The sequence below is a fragment of the Anopheles ziemanni genome, chromosome 2 (genome assembly GCF_943734765.1).
Source record: "Anopheles ziemanni chromosome 2, idAnoZiCoDA_A2_x.2, whole genome shotgun sequence".
Classification (NCBI taxonomy): domain Eukaryota; kingdom Metazoa; phylum Arthropoda; class Insecta; order Diptera; family Culicidae; genus Anopheles; species Anopheles ziemanni.
The window spans coordinates 79,812,200-79,827,190 of record NC_080705.1 but is presented as its reverse complement, the minus strand read 5'-3'; the positions used below and the strand labels follow the sequence as shown (position 1 = coordinate 79,827,190).

The 14,991-nt window shown below is 46.5% G+C and overlaps 1 protein-coding gene across 1 annotated transcript; it reads left to right on the top strand.

Moving 5' to 3' along the window:
* The first annotated feature begins 4,844 nt into the window (after positions 1 to 4,844).
* LOC131287668 (uncharacterized) lies at positions 4,845 to 14,991 on the top strand. Its single transcript, XM_058316744.1, has 6 exons — positions 4,845 to 4,973; positions 10,732 to 11,985; positions 12,047 to 12,257; positions 12,315 to 13,030; positions 13,104 to 13,429; positions 13,496 to 14,991. The coding sequence occupies exons 1-6, from the start codon at positions 4,861 to 4,863 to the stop codon at positions 14,728 to 14,730; spliced, it is 3,855 nt and encodes a 1,284-aa protein (XP_058172727.1). The 5' UTR covers positions 4,845 to 4,860; the 3' UTR covers positions 14,731 to 14,991.

Here is a 14,991-nt window from a genome sequence, read left to right as displayed (position 1 = left end):
TTATGCTCTTGGGGCCTCCCCTTCTTTTTGCTTCATTCATAGCATAATGAAATATAGGATGCAAGGGAATTGCGAACCCCCTGCAAAGAAATCTTCGCTCTGCTAATCAGCATTTATTTTTAGCACGTCTGTTCAAGATTGTCTGTTCAAACACACCAAAAATCGTAGCCTGCCCCAAAAAATGACTTGCAGTGATTCTTTAACTTGAAGTGGCTTTCACACAGTGTTTGGATTAAAATATAATTAATTTGATAATTTAAGAATTTCTCTGTTTTTGTATCTGTTAAAAACCGAGAACAGTTTGAATACAGCATATCCAGCACAAAAGAAAACCATTTAATCACCTCAAAACAGAAAAACAAAAACCAAAAACGATTCCCAAACATGAATCTAAAACGGTTCGATGACTAAATATTCAATTCAAACATGCACCAGCTACCACAGTTGACTATCGGGAGGGATTTTTCCACCGAACTCGTCCCGCACACTGAGTGGTTTTCCAGCGGGAAAAAGGGAAATTCCCAACACCCCCATTTCCAGCGCACGACCGGAGAAAGCGAAGGGCTTCGTCAAACGCTCTCACACAGCGCGACTGTCAGTTTCGGTTGTCGTTTTCCCTGCGGTGGGTGTGCGCTGTTTTCCCGAGCCAAACAACAGACATCCACAAAAGGTACAAGGGCAGTGGTGTAGTGAAAATTCATCGGCAATAGTAATCGCTTTGGTTTTGTGTTTTCGTTACGTAGTGTCAATATTAACCGTTCGGTAGAAATAACTGTTTCATGAAAAGTGATACGTGTTGTGGAAGGTGTAAAATTTGTGAAAAATTCTACATTTCTATTCTCACTTAAACTGTGTGCGAAGAAAAACTGCCTCCGCCTTGTGCTGTTGTTGATTAGTGTTGGTGCCGAACTCTTGTAACTACATCTGTGTATGCGTGTATTTATGTGTATGTACAGGAGCTTGCGCTCCTTGTTTGTCAACTACCGACGAAGAAAATATCCTGACGCCGTTCTATCTACCCCCCGCCTCGCATTGCACTGCACCTTTCCGGATCTACCACCAGCAAATTGTTTCTTTTGTTGACTTCGTGGCTGGATAAAGATGTGAAATCATCCTTATTTAAATTAACTTCTTTACGAAATGTTATTATAGCGAAAAATACACAATGTAGCCATTCTTAAATGGTGAAATCGTTTCGGCTTCCGATGGTTTGTGCTTCCTCCGGAGTGAAGAAGCCATAACCATTATGAGCCAGAAAGAAAAACTTGTTCTAAACGCATGCATCTTGCGCAACGCGCCCCCATGTGTTGACGCGAAGACAGGCAAGAAAAAAGATACTTTCGTCGTGTGTGAGCGCGGGGAATAGCCAACAGAATACGCTATTAATCGCGTTCCACCCAACGATATTTAGAAGCTGTCAGAAATGCGGGTCACCGGAGACCATTAAAAACAGGAAAATTGCTGTTTTGACACTCGCGCTTTCTTTTCGCGGCTTTAAAATGTTCTGCGTGTAAACTGCCGGTTGATATTTCACCACTTGAGGAGCTGAGCGGTGGTATGATTTTTCTCCATAAACACCATTCATTTTCGAATTAAGTGAAAGACATGTTGGAGACGACAGTTCAGATACACCGAAAAACAAAAATAAACTATCTATTCTTTTCTGCTTTTATCACAAAATAGAGATTGGACAGAGTGGACATGTTTTTTAAAGATATACGATTTTGAAGAGAATTTTATAATTTATAAAAAAATGGTATCCAATCCAAAATGGTTAGTCAAAGGCATAGCATACGCGCAGTTCCCTTACTATCAAAGCATATGAATAGTAAATGGAAATTTAAGCCTAAAGAAACATGTATAAATCTTTTTTTTCGCTTTTCTATCAGCGATAGATAATTCTAATGCCATTCAATGTCACGTCATGTTTGATTAAGATGGCAAACATTTCAATGTCATATCTTTTCACGAACAGGATTCGATTCCTTATCAATCTCGCCGCTCCTGTACGCTGTCACCGTTTGTACGATTATAAACGTCAACATTTCAACAACTTTTCGATAGTTTCTTTGATAACCGCCGGTCAATCAAAATTGTATGTTCACAAGAAAGGGTGATGTTCATATATTAACACAAATGCTGGTAATGATCGCACAGCTGAAACTTTTGTCAATGTTTCCGGTAAACCACAGGTAAAAAACTGAACACAGTTTTCGATCATTTTTTTTTTTGTGATTATTTATTACAATCAGCCGTTTGTTTCCTTCAATCACGTGCAAATTCATCAAATATAAATTCGGTCGACCACGTTCGTTTGGCAGTTTCGCTTTGTTTCTGCGCTCGAATTTCCGTTACCACAGTTGATCTGCTCTGAATCTATGCGCGTTGAATGACAGCCAACATTGCACAGTGGGTTATACGCATACAAAAAAGTAACAATTCGGTTTTTAATATTGGTTGTGCTATCGAAGATGGCATGAGAGAATAATCAGAAAAATTTTACGTAAATTAACGACGTACTTAGAAATATTAGGTAAAAACATTCCGAAACCTTTATGTTATTTGTGACTTATTTAAACAGAAGACAGAAATAAACTAGGTTTGAACTTCAATTGAAAGGAAACGAGGAGATGGGACGAATCATAAATTGTAATTTTGTCTTGAACGTATTTTTATTTATACTGTTTGTACTGTTTTTTCTAGTTCTAAAGGCTTCCTTTAAAAATATGTGTTTTAAACATTTCCTTATATATCTTTTCTTATTTTTAATAGAATTGAAATGTGTGTCGAACAATCATTTCTGCTTTGATATTGAAAAAAGTTTTTCCCTTTTGCTCCACTCCCCTAAAGTGCACCATTTTTTCTAATATGGTTAGAAACAAATATAGTAAAGAAAATGGTTCAAAAACATCCTTTTTGTCAATGGTTGGCAATTGCAGAAAGTCGTTCATTTTGGGCTGGGCACTCAGCATTCACCATGACCGAAATCGGAGACTGCCCAGCACTCGCGGAGAGCAATCTTCTGCCGTAGATGTCAGTGTTGAAAGGTCTTTCGCGTCGGATGCTTGTGTCGGTCCTCGGTCCAGTATAATGCGTTCGGCAGCGAAGTAATTTCTACTTTTCGGTGCTGTTCTGATACCATAAAGCGAAAAACATTGCAAAACAAAAGAAAGAAAGTGTTAAGAACACATTACCTTTAAACCAAGAGATACGAATCGCGGGTGAAATGCTGTTAAATGCACTTACAATAAACAAAGCCTTTCATTCATTCCCTGCGTCCAGCATCTATTGGTGGTTTAATCAAGTGTGTGTGGTGTTTTTATTGCGCTAATAGTGGTAAGTGCGAGTCATGACGGTACGGAAAGTTTAACGCAGAATGTTGAGAAAGCATAAATCGTCGTAAGCAACATAAGGCACTTTAAAGCGAGGGTGTTTCCTGTCTCAGCTGCCACAAACGGTGACATTTGTATGCACTCTTCGCTCACAGGCAGACAGGCACACATACACACACACATACACACATTAAAGAGCTCAATGACATTACACCGCTACATGCGTTCTCCTATGCTCGGTACGAGTTATGCTACGCGTGACTTATGCTTCCCTCCCTGCAGTCCTGTAAACGGACACAAACAAACAAACCCCGAATCGTTGCACTCGCCCCATCGAGCATCGAGAGCATCTGCTTCTCTTATGTTCTGTCTACGAGTGAATTCAACAAAATTATACTTTCTTAAGTAGTACGGCCCACACAGCGTGGATTGGATAAGGGGAAACTAAATTGAAGGGAGTTGAAAATCGCCCATTCCTACTACCAGTTCAATAAACACAGGCACGATTCGATCCGTCAAAGCCAGAACACGCAACATAGAATCGTAGCAATTGACCAGCCTTCCATTCGGTATACACCTTCTAACAGCGGCCACCGGCGCCATCGTGACCCGCTTGGGGTTATGCTGTAGTCATAAAACTTGAAAACCAACATAAAAGTCAACATTTCTCTTTCCATCCTGCTCCTTTCCATTTCACCAGACACACACTCACGCACGACTGTTCGCTTTAAGTAAGTGATTCACCAAATAAAATGCGTTAAAAGCGACCGGTGGGTAGGAGTGAAAAATAATATGAGGTAGTTCGCGTTACGTGTTTTAATGGAGTGCAGTTGCGTGCGAAGTGTACGGGCGGTGTTTTTAATGCAGTGAAAGCAAATTAAAACAGGTGAATAAAATAAGAAAACCAAAAGCCCACTGACGAGCAGTGAAACGAAAAAGTCAATCGCACAAAAGGAAACCGAAACAACCATCTCGGAGGTCGCTGGTCCTCGGAGGTGAGTTGCAGTGAGATCATGAGAAGAGCTTGACGGTGTGTGAGCCAACGCCATCTCATCAACGCTAGTCACTTTCCGGACCGTTCTCGGATGGTGTTTTTATCGTCGGCAACAGCTACAAATAGTGCAACACCCGGCTCGAGCGGGAAAGCGGAAAACTCCGTCCGTCCACCAATGCGTTCCCAACCTTCTGGCCGAGCGTGGCAGTAAACATAAATTCTAATTCTGCCTCCCCACCAAAACCCAAAAAAAAGGAAAAGGAAAAACCCCCCTGAATCGTCAATCGTTGAACGGAAAGTGCGTCGCGGGAAAAAGGTTGTGTGTTTCGAATTGCGATAAATTTCGACACGCCAACACGCGGCACCGAAGCAGATCGCACATCTCGGTGGCGCTCGAGGTGGTTTTCCCCCCAGCGACCATTTCCCCGCCCCTCCAAAAGCCAACGAACCGTGCGGTCCATTAGTAAGCCCGTTGGAATCGTCGTCCCCGGCAGTAGAAACAGCATTCCCATCGGGAGCGCTGGTGGTTAAAGTATGTTAAAAGTGATTTACATCCTCACGATCGTCGGTTGTTTACACACACCATTGACTTTTGGGCGCGAGCAGCCACGGCAGGACCACGCGGACCAGCAGGACATTTCCAATGGGTAAGTGGCAATCGCAACCGTCCGCTGTTTGGTGTGCGGTGTGATTTTAAACACAAAATTAAACGACTTCCGGACTGCCCCCGGAAGGAAATTTGTCGCGACCACAGGACGCCCGCTCTCCTCTCCTATCACCCACAATGGGAGGGAGGGCGTTAGGAGGGAGGATTTTATTCGTGAACGGAAAAGCCCAGTACAACACTCACACACTTCCCGATAAAATATGTATCCCTTTCGAGGATAAATCGCTGCGGAATAAAACGGTGTCGAATGGTTTTTCGTCGAGCCTAGATTAGTTTTATGGCTTTCAGTTCCCTGGGATGGAGGGAAAATGGGGTTTCTAATTCTTTTTCACTTTCTTCACATACCAATTTTTATATATTATTCCACTCACGAGCCGTTGTTCCCGATTATTAACCGCCCCCCGCTCACCCCACCCGCTATTGGTCGCCAAGGTGAGCTGCTGGGTTTCAATGGTTTTTACGGTGGTCCTTAAAACCATCCACGGGAAGAAAAGAAGGGAAAACCCAGGATTGGACCTGGGCACAATCAAACGCCATGTTTTCGTTCGGAAAAAGTCAAGTCAGTGACCTAAAACCGTCCGACATTCCGCACTAACCCAATGACCCGGCTGGGCGTCCGGAAGATGGAAGAGTGGAAAATCCCCCCCCCCCATTCCAGCGGCTCCGGGCCGCTCCGAAGCTCCATCTGGTCCTGCCGATGCTGGCCTCTGGAATTCGATTTCGAATGCGAAGTTCCGGGCGGTGTCGAGAACGGAAACGCCAGGCCAACGCCAACGATTTGTTGTGGCACGCCAAATTGTTGGCCCTAATCCAATCCCACCGCACCGTGACGTACAAACCTCATCCCATCCAGAAAGGACATTAAACTTTACCCATCTAAAATTCCCTCACACACACACACACATATACATATACACATCCACAATGAACTAGGACACCGAGATGGTTGGATGGGCCAGTCAAGAATGTGCAGATGATTCCTGTTTTCGATTCCTGCTCGCTGGCAGACATTAGGACGCTAGAGCTTCCCTTCTGTGCCCTCTCTTTCTTTCTCTCTCCCTCTTTCCATCCAACCGCATCCGCAATTATCGAGATGTGGCATTCGGCACAGCAACAAAAAAAAATCATTTAGTCCATTCCCGGCTCTCACACAACTACTGACCCAAAACGACTGTTTCCATCGGCACGGTATTGGATAATTTATGTCAAACGATTTAATATGCAGATGAGTATCTTCGGGTATGCGAAAGCTTGTCCTGGAGTTGGGCATATTATGAAGGAAAGGAGAAGAAGAAAAAAAATAAACAAACAGAAACCCTTCCTTATCCTTATCGGTGCCCCGGTGGTCCTTGAACACCATAAGCTTTTCCCGGTGTGGAATTGAAAATTAACCTCCCGGAACATTCTCCCCACCCCTTTTGGAAGCTGGAGCCTTATCGAAGTGAATGGAGCAGCCGGTCTTTTTTCCACCGGTTAATATTATTCTTTAATATATTCAAATATTTGTCTCACAAACATCCTTCTGGGCAACCCTTTTCCACACGGATTAGATGCAAGGTTGGGGATATCCCGGAACGGTGTGTTTCGGAGGGACGCACCTAATCTCGGCCGGAGTTGAGAGTCTAAAGTTTCTCCCTCTCGCCCAAACCCACTGACCCCGTTCGATGCCATCCCGGTACTCGGGATATGCTCGACATGGACAGGGGCGTAATCCTTGTTTATGTTTTGGACACGCACGCAAACAACAGAAATTTTTGGGGGCAGGAGTGGTTCCTCCCCTTTCGCACCGGATGTACAAGATTAAGCCATTAGAATAACTAACCAGGGCGACGGGATGTTGTTCGGAAGCACGAGGAAAGGGCTAGAGTGAGCTTTATCCCAAGTTTTGGCATCGGCGATACGAATGATGATAGTTTGCTGACGATGAAAATGGATTTATGTTTATCAGCAAGCTTTCGTGCTGGCTTCCGCCAGCTACTCCCGTACCACGGAAGAAATAAAACACACGTACACACGCGTGCGGTCAGGGCGGAATGAACTTTAAAGCACACAATCACCAGGGTATTGTTTTTAATTGGAGCTATACGATGAATCAGAATGTCAAAAAAATTATCAATTACATAACTAAGCAAAAATTACGCAAAATCTTATGTTAAAAAAATACTTGGAAGGATTGAAATTACATTTCGACGTCAAACAATTTTAGTAGAGAAAGGAATATTCAAATTAAAAAAGAACTTACGACAATTGCCGTGAATAATTATTTTACCAAACAACTTTTCGTTGTACAGTTCTTCAATTTGATGAACAAGCTAATTTTTTTATAGAAAAACTTCTCTGTTAACTTTTGAATTAAAAACGAGTGAAGGAACGATATGAACATACTTTTCTTCCATGAAATAAAACCTTGAGACAGTAAAAGATGATTTGCTTTTAAATAACATGATCATATAAAATGAATCGACGGAAACTAACTCACTCCAGAAAAGTCCATAGTGTTAGGAAAAAATTTAAAAAGTAACGATAATTTCCTTCAGAAATGAAACGAAACTCTAGTTTTCTTCTACGAGTAAGAATGCTGAAGTGAGGATAAAAGCATTTGTTTAAAATTTCATTTACTTTATCCTCGAATCTCCTACTCTCCCACCCCTACACCTACTCTATCTATAAGTTTATAATTTTAACAAACTTACCCCTTTCTAATCTTCGTCAATCAACCGCGCGCTCCGTGTTATCTTTTATCTGGTGTTTTTCCCACCCAGCGCCTCAAATTTACGACATTTCCACAAGACCGACAGTCCAGTCCGACGTGAATTTGTCATTTTATTTTTAATGAGCAACCGCAAAGGCGAACCACATTGCACTTGGGCCAGCCGAGGTGGTTAGAAGAAGTGCCGCCGCTAGGACGAAAAAATTTACGACATCCCTGATCTAGATTTCCATTTCGAGGGCTCATGGCCGAATCCTGGCCCAAAAGGGAGCCATGTCCGCTTTCCTTCTCCTCTCCGACGCGAGGGGAGCGAAGGTGCAGCTATGCGACGCGAAACGGAAGTGGTGTGAACTGAACGAGAATGGCGAGATCGAGAGACACTGGATAATTAATGTGATGAAAACGGATGGACGACGAACGGAATGAGCTTCCGGGCCGGGTTCTATCCCCCGAGCGAGCCCCCCGCTAGTGTGTCAGCCTACACGGTGTTCTCAATCATTCAAAACCTCCCGCTTTGACGGTAGCATATGCACGCCCGGCCCTCCATCGTCGTGTTCCACATTTCCACTTCGGTGCCATTCCGTTTTACGACTGCAGCAGCAGAACCATCCCCCTCCAAAACGACTTCCACTACGAAGCCCGTGGTGTGCTCAGATCTGTCCGGGGGATCTGCATTTACAACGGTCTCGACACGGTTCTGATGGTCCCGCGTGAAGATGGAATTGAAATGGATCCGTCATCCTGCAGTCCATCCGCGAGGCTGATTGTTCATAAAAGCTTCTGCCCGGCTGGAGTATGCAAACAGCAGCTTCATCCCGATGGCGCCCGAGCGTCATGATGATGTTCACGGCATATGAGTGATGGCTCGAGAGAGCTTACATTGAATGGAAAAATAAAACTAAATGTCATATTAATGCAGCCATTTTTTTTATCCATCCCATAGATTATTGTATGCATTATGAAATACAATACTTTATTTAAAGAGAGTAAGGGCACATCAGAAAATGTTCATGACACTAGTGTATTTCTTTAAAATATTTTCATTCATATTTGGACATACAAATTTGAGTTTTTTTATTTCTTCAATTCAATAACACATTCTCATTCTTTTACTAATAGCAATAACACTACCGCATTCCATTAAGTATGTGTCATAAAGTCGTTAAATTTCTTCAACATGAACTACACACATTTCTTTTAATTATCTTCCGCTTTGTTTGGTAATATGACACGTTAATGAAAATTACAAGTAGTTCCTGGGAGCGACCTACACATCCCACACTATCCCATAAGACACAAATCCCCCATTTTTCCCTGCCATTCAGTACCTCGTCTCCTGTTGGGGCGAGGACGAAAAGTGCGTGCACGCGTTTTGTTTGAGTTTTGTCCAAGTTGTTTCGCCCTCTTTACTTTTCCACTTCACCAATGTTTGCCACGGTCAAACATTAAACATGCCGTCCTCATCGTGGCGCACAGAGAAGCGACATTGAAAAGTGGAAAAAGCGGCGACGGGTAAAGAGGCAAAGCAAAAAGGGCCGACGAGCGCGCCGCAACGATTTTCTGTTCGACAACTAAATAAAAGCCAGATGGTGTGGTACTAGAGTTTTTAATAACACAATTCCGGTCGCTCGTCCTCTCCGGGAATTCCCTCTACCTCGAACCGAAGAGAAGTCTTTGCATTTTTATAACTTGTTTTTTTTTCGTGCCCTTCCGTTGGCCACTTCTTTTTCGCGGGATGTCCCCAAAGAAAATGATGTTATAAGCCTCGCTGTTGTCGATCTCGATCCGGCAGCTGTCTGCGGCTCAGCTTCGTAACGGCTACGAACGAATGGTGAAGAGCAGATTTGCTTACAAGTACTATTTTTTATACCCTCTTTTTGCCGCCACCCACCCAAGCCTTGCGAAACGATTTTCACGTTTCCACGAATTAATTCCTTTACAAAATGTGCACCACTTGCCGGGTGTGTAAAAGTTTCCCCGGCCGGAGATGGAAAGTGAGCGACCAGTTTTACACTTTGTTGGTGTTTTTCTTTTTTCGCTCTGTGGACTCTGGGCAGACTTTGTCTTGTTTGCACAAAACAAACTGCTTGCTGGGGTGACTTTTAATCGATCGTATGCCCGGTCTTGCTTGCGTCAAACTTTTCTGCACAACAACACGACGGAGTCCTTTGACGATTTGGCCATTTTCTTCGCCACAGGCACGAGTTACGTATTCAGAGGCATTTTTGTGACGTTGCGAGATTTATTAATTTGTATTTTTGCGTCCTAGAATACGATGGGTTTGATAACAGTAGGTTTTTTTTAATTTCTGATGTGAACTCATATTAATTTTTTTGTCCTGTCTTTATTCGGTTTGAAAACCAGTTTGACCAAACTAAACATTTAAGGCTCAAGGCTATTACACTGAACATCGGTGATACTTCTACATAAAACATAGAAGTAGTTCTAAAGCTTCTAATCTGCCACGTAATTTCGCGTGCCACAATGTGCTTCTGGTGAGATATCTTTATTGCCATAAGGCGATTTCAGCAAACCATCGTTCCTCTTCGACCCCCACAGTACTGTAACGCCATCAAAACTTATTGAAGGAAACCCTTTTAGCTGGCGGGGCATATCTTAACGTGCCTCCAATAATAGCAATGGCTTTACTCGATAAAGCTTTTACCCTAAAAGCCTTTCACTTTGCAACCTTGGAAGGACATTTATTAATTTTTACCGTTCAACTTGTTGATTTACTGAAGTAATCAAGAGAATAAAGTATGGTGGTGAAAGAGGCTGAATTATGTTTATTTTAAACAACGATGGGCGTGTTTTCTGATCCTAAATTTAATCCTTATTTATAAGTGACCTTTAATTCATTGTATTTAATTCTTCTTGTTCAATACACAAAAAACTATTCGACTGTATATATACCTTTTTTAACTTTGTAAAATATCAAATCCATTCGGAAGCTATTTGCATAAAACACTGACCTGCACCTTTCACGTAGCCCAAGTAATGTAATTTATTTCCATCCATTTCCTTCCAGACTGACATTTACACCAACCGGTGCGTCCGGTTCGGTGCGCACGTCGGGCGGCAAATCAAATATGCGATTCAACCGACGGAAGAAAACGGAAAAACTGCACGACAGCGCCCTGCTCTACCGCGACGAGGAGGAAACGATCGAGGCGGGCGTGTGTCAGGTGTACACGGGGGCGACATGCGAGCACTACCTCCGCAATCAGACCGTCTTCGTGACGCCGGACATCACGATCGAGATACTGGAGGAACGGCTAAAGGCCGCGTACGGTGTGATCCGCGAGTCGAAGGACATGAACGCCAACTGCCGAGTGTACGCGCTGCCGAGTCTGTGCTACAGCATACTGCCATTGTGCCGTACGCCCGAGCTCACCAACCACCAGTACTTCGCTAACAAGGCGGCGGCCGAAGCGGCTCGCCGGGCTGCCCTGAGCAACGGTGGCGACAGTGGAGGAAGCGGTGGCCGAGGTGGTGGAAAGCTCAAATCGCACGAGAAAAAGAACAAACGCAAGCAGATGGCTGGACTGGAAGCGTCTATGGGTACCTTTCCGGCAACGATCCCGGCTCCTCTGGTTCCGGAATATGGACCATTTAGAACCTCGACCAGTGTCCCAATCATGACCACTACCGACCGGCTGCGGGTGTACTTCAGTGGAGGCGTCACGCCCGACCTCGGTGGTCGGTTCTTCGATGGAGAAATGGTGACGGAACACTCGCCGCCTCGCTACGGTAGCGACCATCGTCGAGGGCGACGTGGGGCACCGGACACGAACATGGCAAGCTACCACCGCTACATTCAACAGCCGGACGACATTTCGGTGCTTTCGTACACTTCGTCGGCCGGACCGAAGAAGGCTTATCCGCCGACACGGAACACCGAGAACTTGCGGCGCATCTGTCGGAACGACTGCGAACTGCTGGAGAACGAACTCTGCCAGAAGGAGTACGCGATCGCAAAGCGTCACCCGACCATCGGCCAGAAGCTGCCGCTGGAGGAGTGCGACGATCTGCCACTGCAGAAGAGCGTCGATGGGACGATCCTGAACGGGATTGGAGGCCTTGGTAGCTCCGGGGATCAGGAGTGTATGCGATTGGGTATCGATCTCGATATCAAACCGGATGATGATTGCTACTGGGAGAATGGGGCCAGCTACCGGGGCATCATGGACCGGACAGCGTCGTCGAAGATCTGCATGCGTTGGTCGAAGCTGATGCACACGATGTCCGAGTTTCCACATCTCGCCGGTCACAACTACTGTCGGTTAGTATCTCCATCTTGGAACAGCGAGTTTCCGGTTCTAACATACTCCTTGATCCAACAGAAACCCACCAAATGCTGGCCCAATGGACGCCCCCTGGTGCTACGTCGACATGCAGAAGACCATCGAGTACTGTGACATCCCGAAGTGTTCCGAGCGGATGTGGATGTACATCATAATCGGTTTCATTGCGGTCATTTCGCCACTGTTCATTGGTATTGCCGTGTTTTGCTGCCGAAAGTATCGCAAGCATGGAGTGTCCAATATCCAGAATGTAAGTTGACCGAAGTGACCCATTTTCTAGGCCTCTAACACTGGTTCCATTTTGCAGATAAACCTACCAAACGCGGATAAGAACATCTACGGGAATTCACGGCTCAACTCACCCATCGAAATGACCTCCCTGATAGCGAACCAATCGTCTACCGGTGCGGCCAGTCGGAACGCGGAAAACGGTGGCATTCAGGGGTTGATCACCGGCCAGCAGGGTGGCAACCAGGGCCAGTCGTCGCAGTCGCGCAACAATGGCATCGCACGCGTCCCTCAGTACACCCTGCAGGACGTGCGGTTCGTCGAGGAGCTGGGCGAAGGAGCGTTCGGGAAGGTGTACAAGGGTGAGCTGACGCAGAAGAGCGGTGAGAAGATTTTCGTCGCCGTGAAGGCACTGAAGGAGAATGCCAGCGCGAAAACGCAGGCCGATTTCAAGCGTGAAATCGAACTGATCTCCGATCTGAAGCATGACAACATCGTGTGCATTCTGGGAGTCGTGCTGAAGGAGGAACCACTGTGCATGCTGTTTGAGTATATGGCGCAGGGTGACCTGCACGAGTTCCTGATAGCCAACTCGCCGAACGAGGGCAAATCGCTCAGTCAGCTGCAGTTCCTGCTGATCGCGCAGCAGATATGCGACGGAATGGAATACTTAGCCAGCCACCACTACGTCCACCGAGATTTGGCCGCCCGAAACTGCCTGGTGGGCGAAAATCTGACGGTGAAAATCTCCGACTTTGGTCTATCGCGGGATATCTACAGCTCGGACTACTATCGGTAATATCCCGGAGGGTTCCCCCTACCGATGTGGATCAATCCTTTCATCGCTTTCTTTTGTTTTGTTTTTCAGTGTCCAATCGAAGTCGCTTCTACCCGTTCGCTGGATGCCATCGGAGTCGATACTGTACGGGAAGTTTACGACCGAAAGCGACGTTTGGTCGTTCGGAGTGGTTCTTTGGGAGATCTATAGCTATGGACTGCAGCCGTACTACGGATACAGCAACCAGGAGGTGATCAACATGGTCCGTGCCCGACAGTTGCTACCCTGCCCAGAGTCCTGTCCGAGTGCAGTCTACTCGCTGATGGTGGAGTGCTGGCACGAGCAGGCGGTACGGCGGCCCACTTTCCCGGAGATCGGACACCGGTTAAAGATATGGTATCAAGCGCAGAAGAGAAGTAGGTACCCTGCGGAAGAGAGATTCCGAACCGAGGATGATGATAGCCTACTGTGTTTCATTTTAGGCGAACAAAACGAACAAGCTGGTTTCAATCGTAAAGGCTCGATGTTGAGCGTAAACACGCAGAGGATGTCATCGCAGGGAAATCTCAACATGGCCACACCGTCGTCCTCCTCAAGCCACCATTCGCTCAGCCGGGAACGAAACGGGGAACCATCATCCCAGCACCAACAGCAGCAACAACAACCGTTGCTACAGTCAACATCATCGCAGCCGCGAAAGCATCACCATCATCATTCGCTGGAGCGTGAAAAAATCCTCCGAACCAACCAGTTGCAGCAACAGCAGCAACATATGCAACAGACGTCCCAGGTGCCGCACCATCCGGCTGCGGCAAGGCAACATCACCAGCACCATCAGCATCACCATTCGCTGGATCGGAGCAACAGTGGGGGCACTGGAGGGGCCGGCCATCGGCTCGATGACCCCAACGCACCGGGAATGTCCAGCGATCAGTTCGAGACGCAGAGCAATCGCAGCTTCTACCATAACGCTAGCGCAAGCCGAAGCAACAAGAGCATACACTCCATGCAGGAGCAGCAACAACAGCATCAGCAGCAGCTCCACCACTCGCACCACCACCCACAGCAACCCCCGCCACAGCAAATGATGGGTGGTGGGCACCCTCAGGGATACAAAAACTTTAGCCTGCCACGCAAAAGCATCGACAGTGGACTCGAGTACGGGATGGATGGGATGGGAACGATGGACCTGCCGGGAGGACTAGCCACAAGCAGTCCCGGTTATCCTGCTGGTGCTGGTGGTGGTGGTGGTGGTCGAGAACTGAAAGCCGCCCATCGACCGCCGAAAGATCCCCATCGGCATCATCACCATCATCACCATCACGGTTCCGGACGGAGCAGAACCCGAATCGATGCGGCGATCGGTGGTGTCGGAAGTTCCATCTCGTCGCTCCCCGGCAGCGATTCACCGATCGGCCTCGGACCAACGGATGGGATCGATCGGCAAACGCAACTGATACCAAAGAACAGCACCCAGTCGCTGGCGGCCGGCGGAAATCCGGCCCCTATCGGACGCAAGCAGAGCCACAGCGGTAGCATCCTCAGCGTGGCCAGCAATGCCAGCGAGCAGTGTGGCGTGAACGGTAGTTCCTCCTTTCAGCCCGGTTTCAGCTCACCGTCGCCGACGGTGCAGTCGGTTGGCAACGGGATAACAGGGACCGGCGGCCGGGATCCGGCATCGCCTGCCCTCATGCAGACGTCCTACCACGAAGGATAGAGCGCACCCAGTGGTGGCACCGCGTGTTTCCCTTATGCAGACACACATTTCTTTCATCATCAACTAGCGTAGTTAAGATTTTAAGACGGTTCCCTCCCCCCATTCCTTCGTTCCTCTTTTTGTGGGAATACTTGGGAGATGGAAGGTGGAAAAAGCTGGCGTTACATTCATATTTATTTATCTTTTGTTTTGACTCCCTCCAATCAACAATATGGACGCACTGAATTCAGCCATAGTATGATCTCATTTTGGGACTGGACT

Bases quoted from the DNA above. Each gene is read 5' to 3' on its own strand.
- LOC131287668 (XM_058316744.1), top strand. From the start codon at position 4,861: ATGTTAAAAGTGATTTACATCCTCACGATCGTCGGTTGTTTACACACA. The intron at 4,974-10,731 runs GTAAGTGGCAAT...ATTTCCTTCCAG, and splicing joins CAGCAGGACATTTCCAATGG to ACTGACATTTACACCAACCG. The intron at 11,986-12,046 runs GTTAGTATCTCC...TTGATCCAACAG, and splicing joins GCCGGTCACAACTACTGTCG to AAACCCACCAAATGCTGGCC.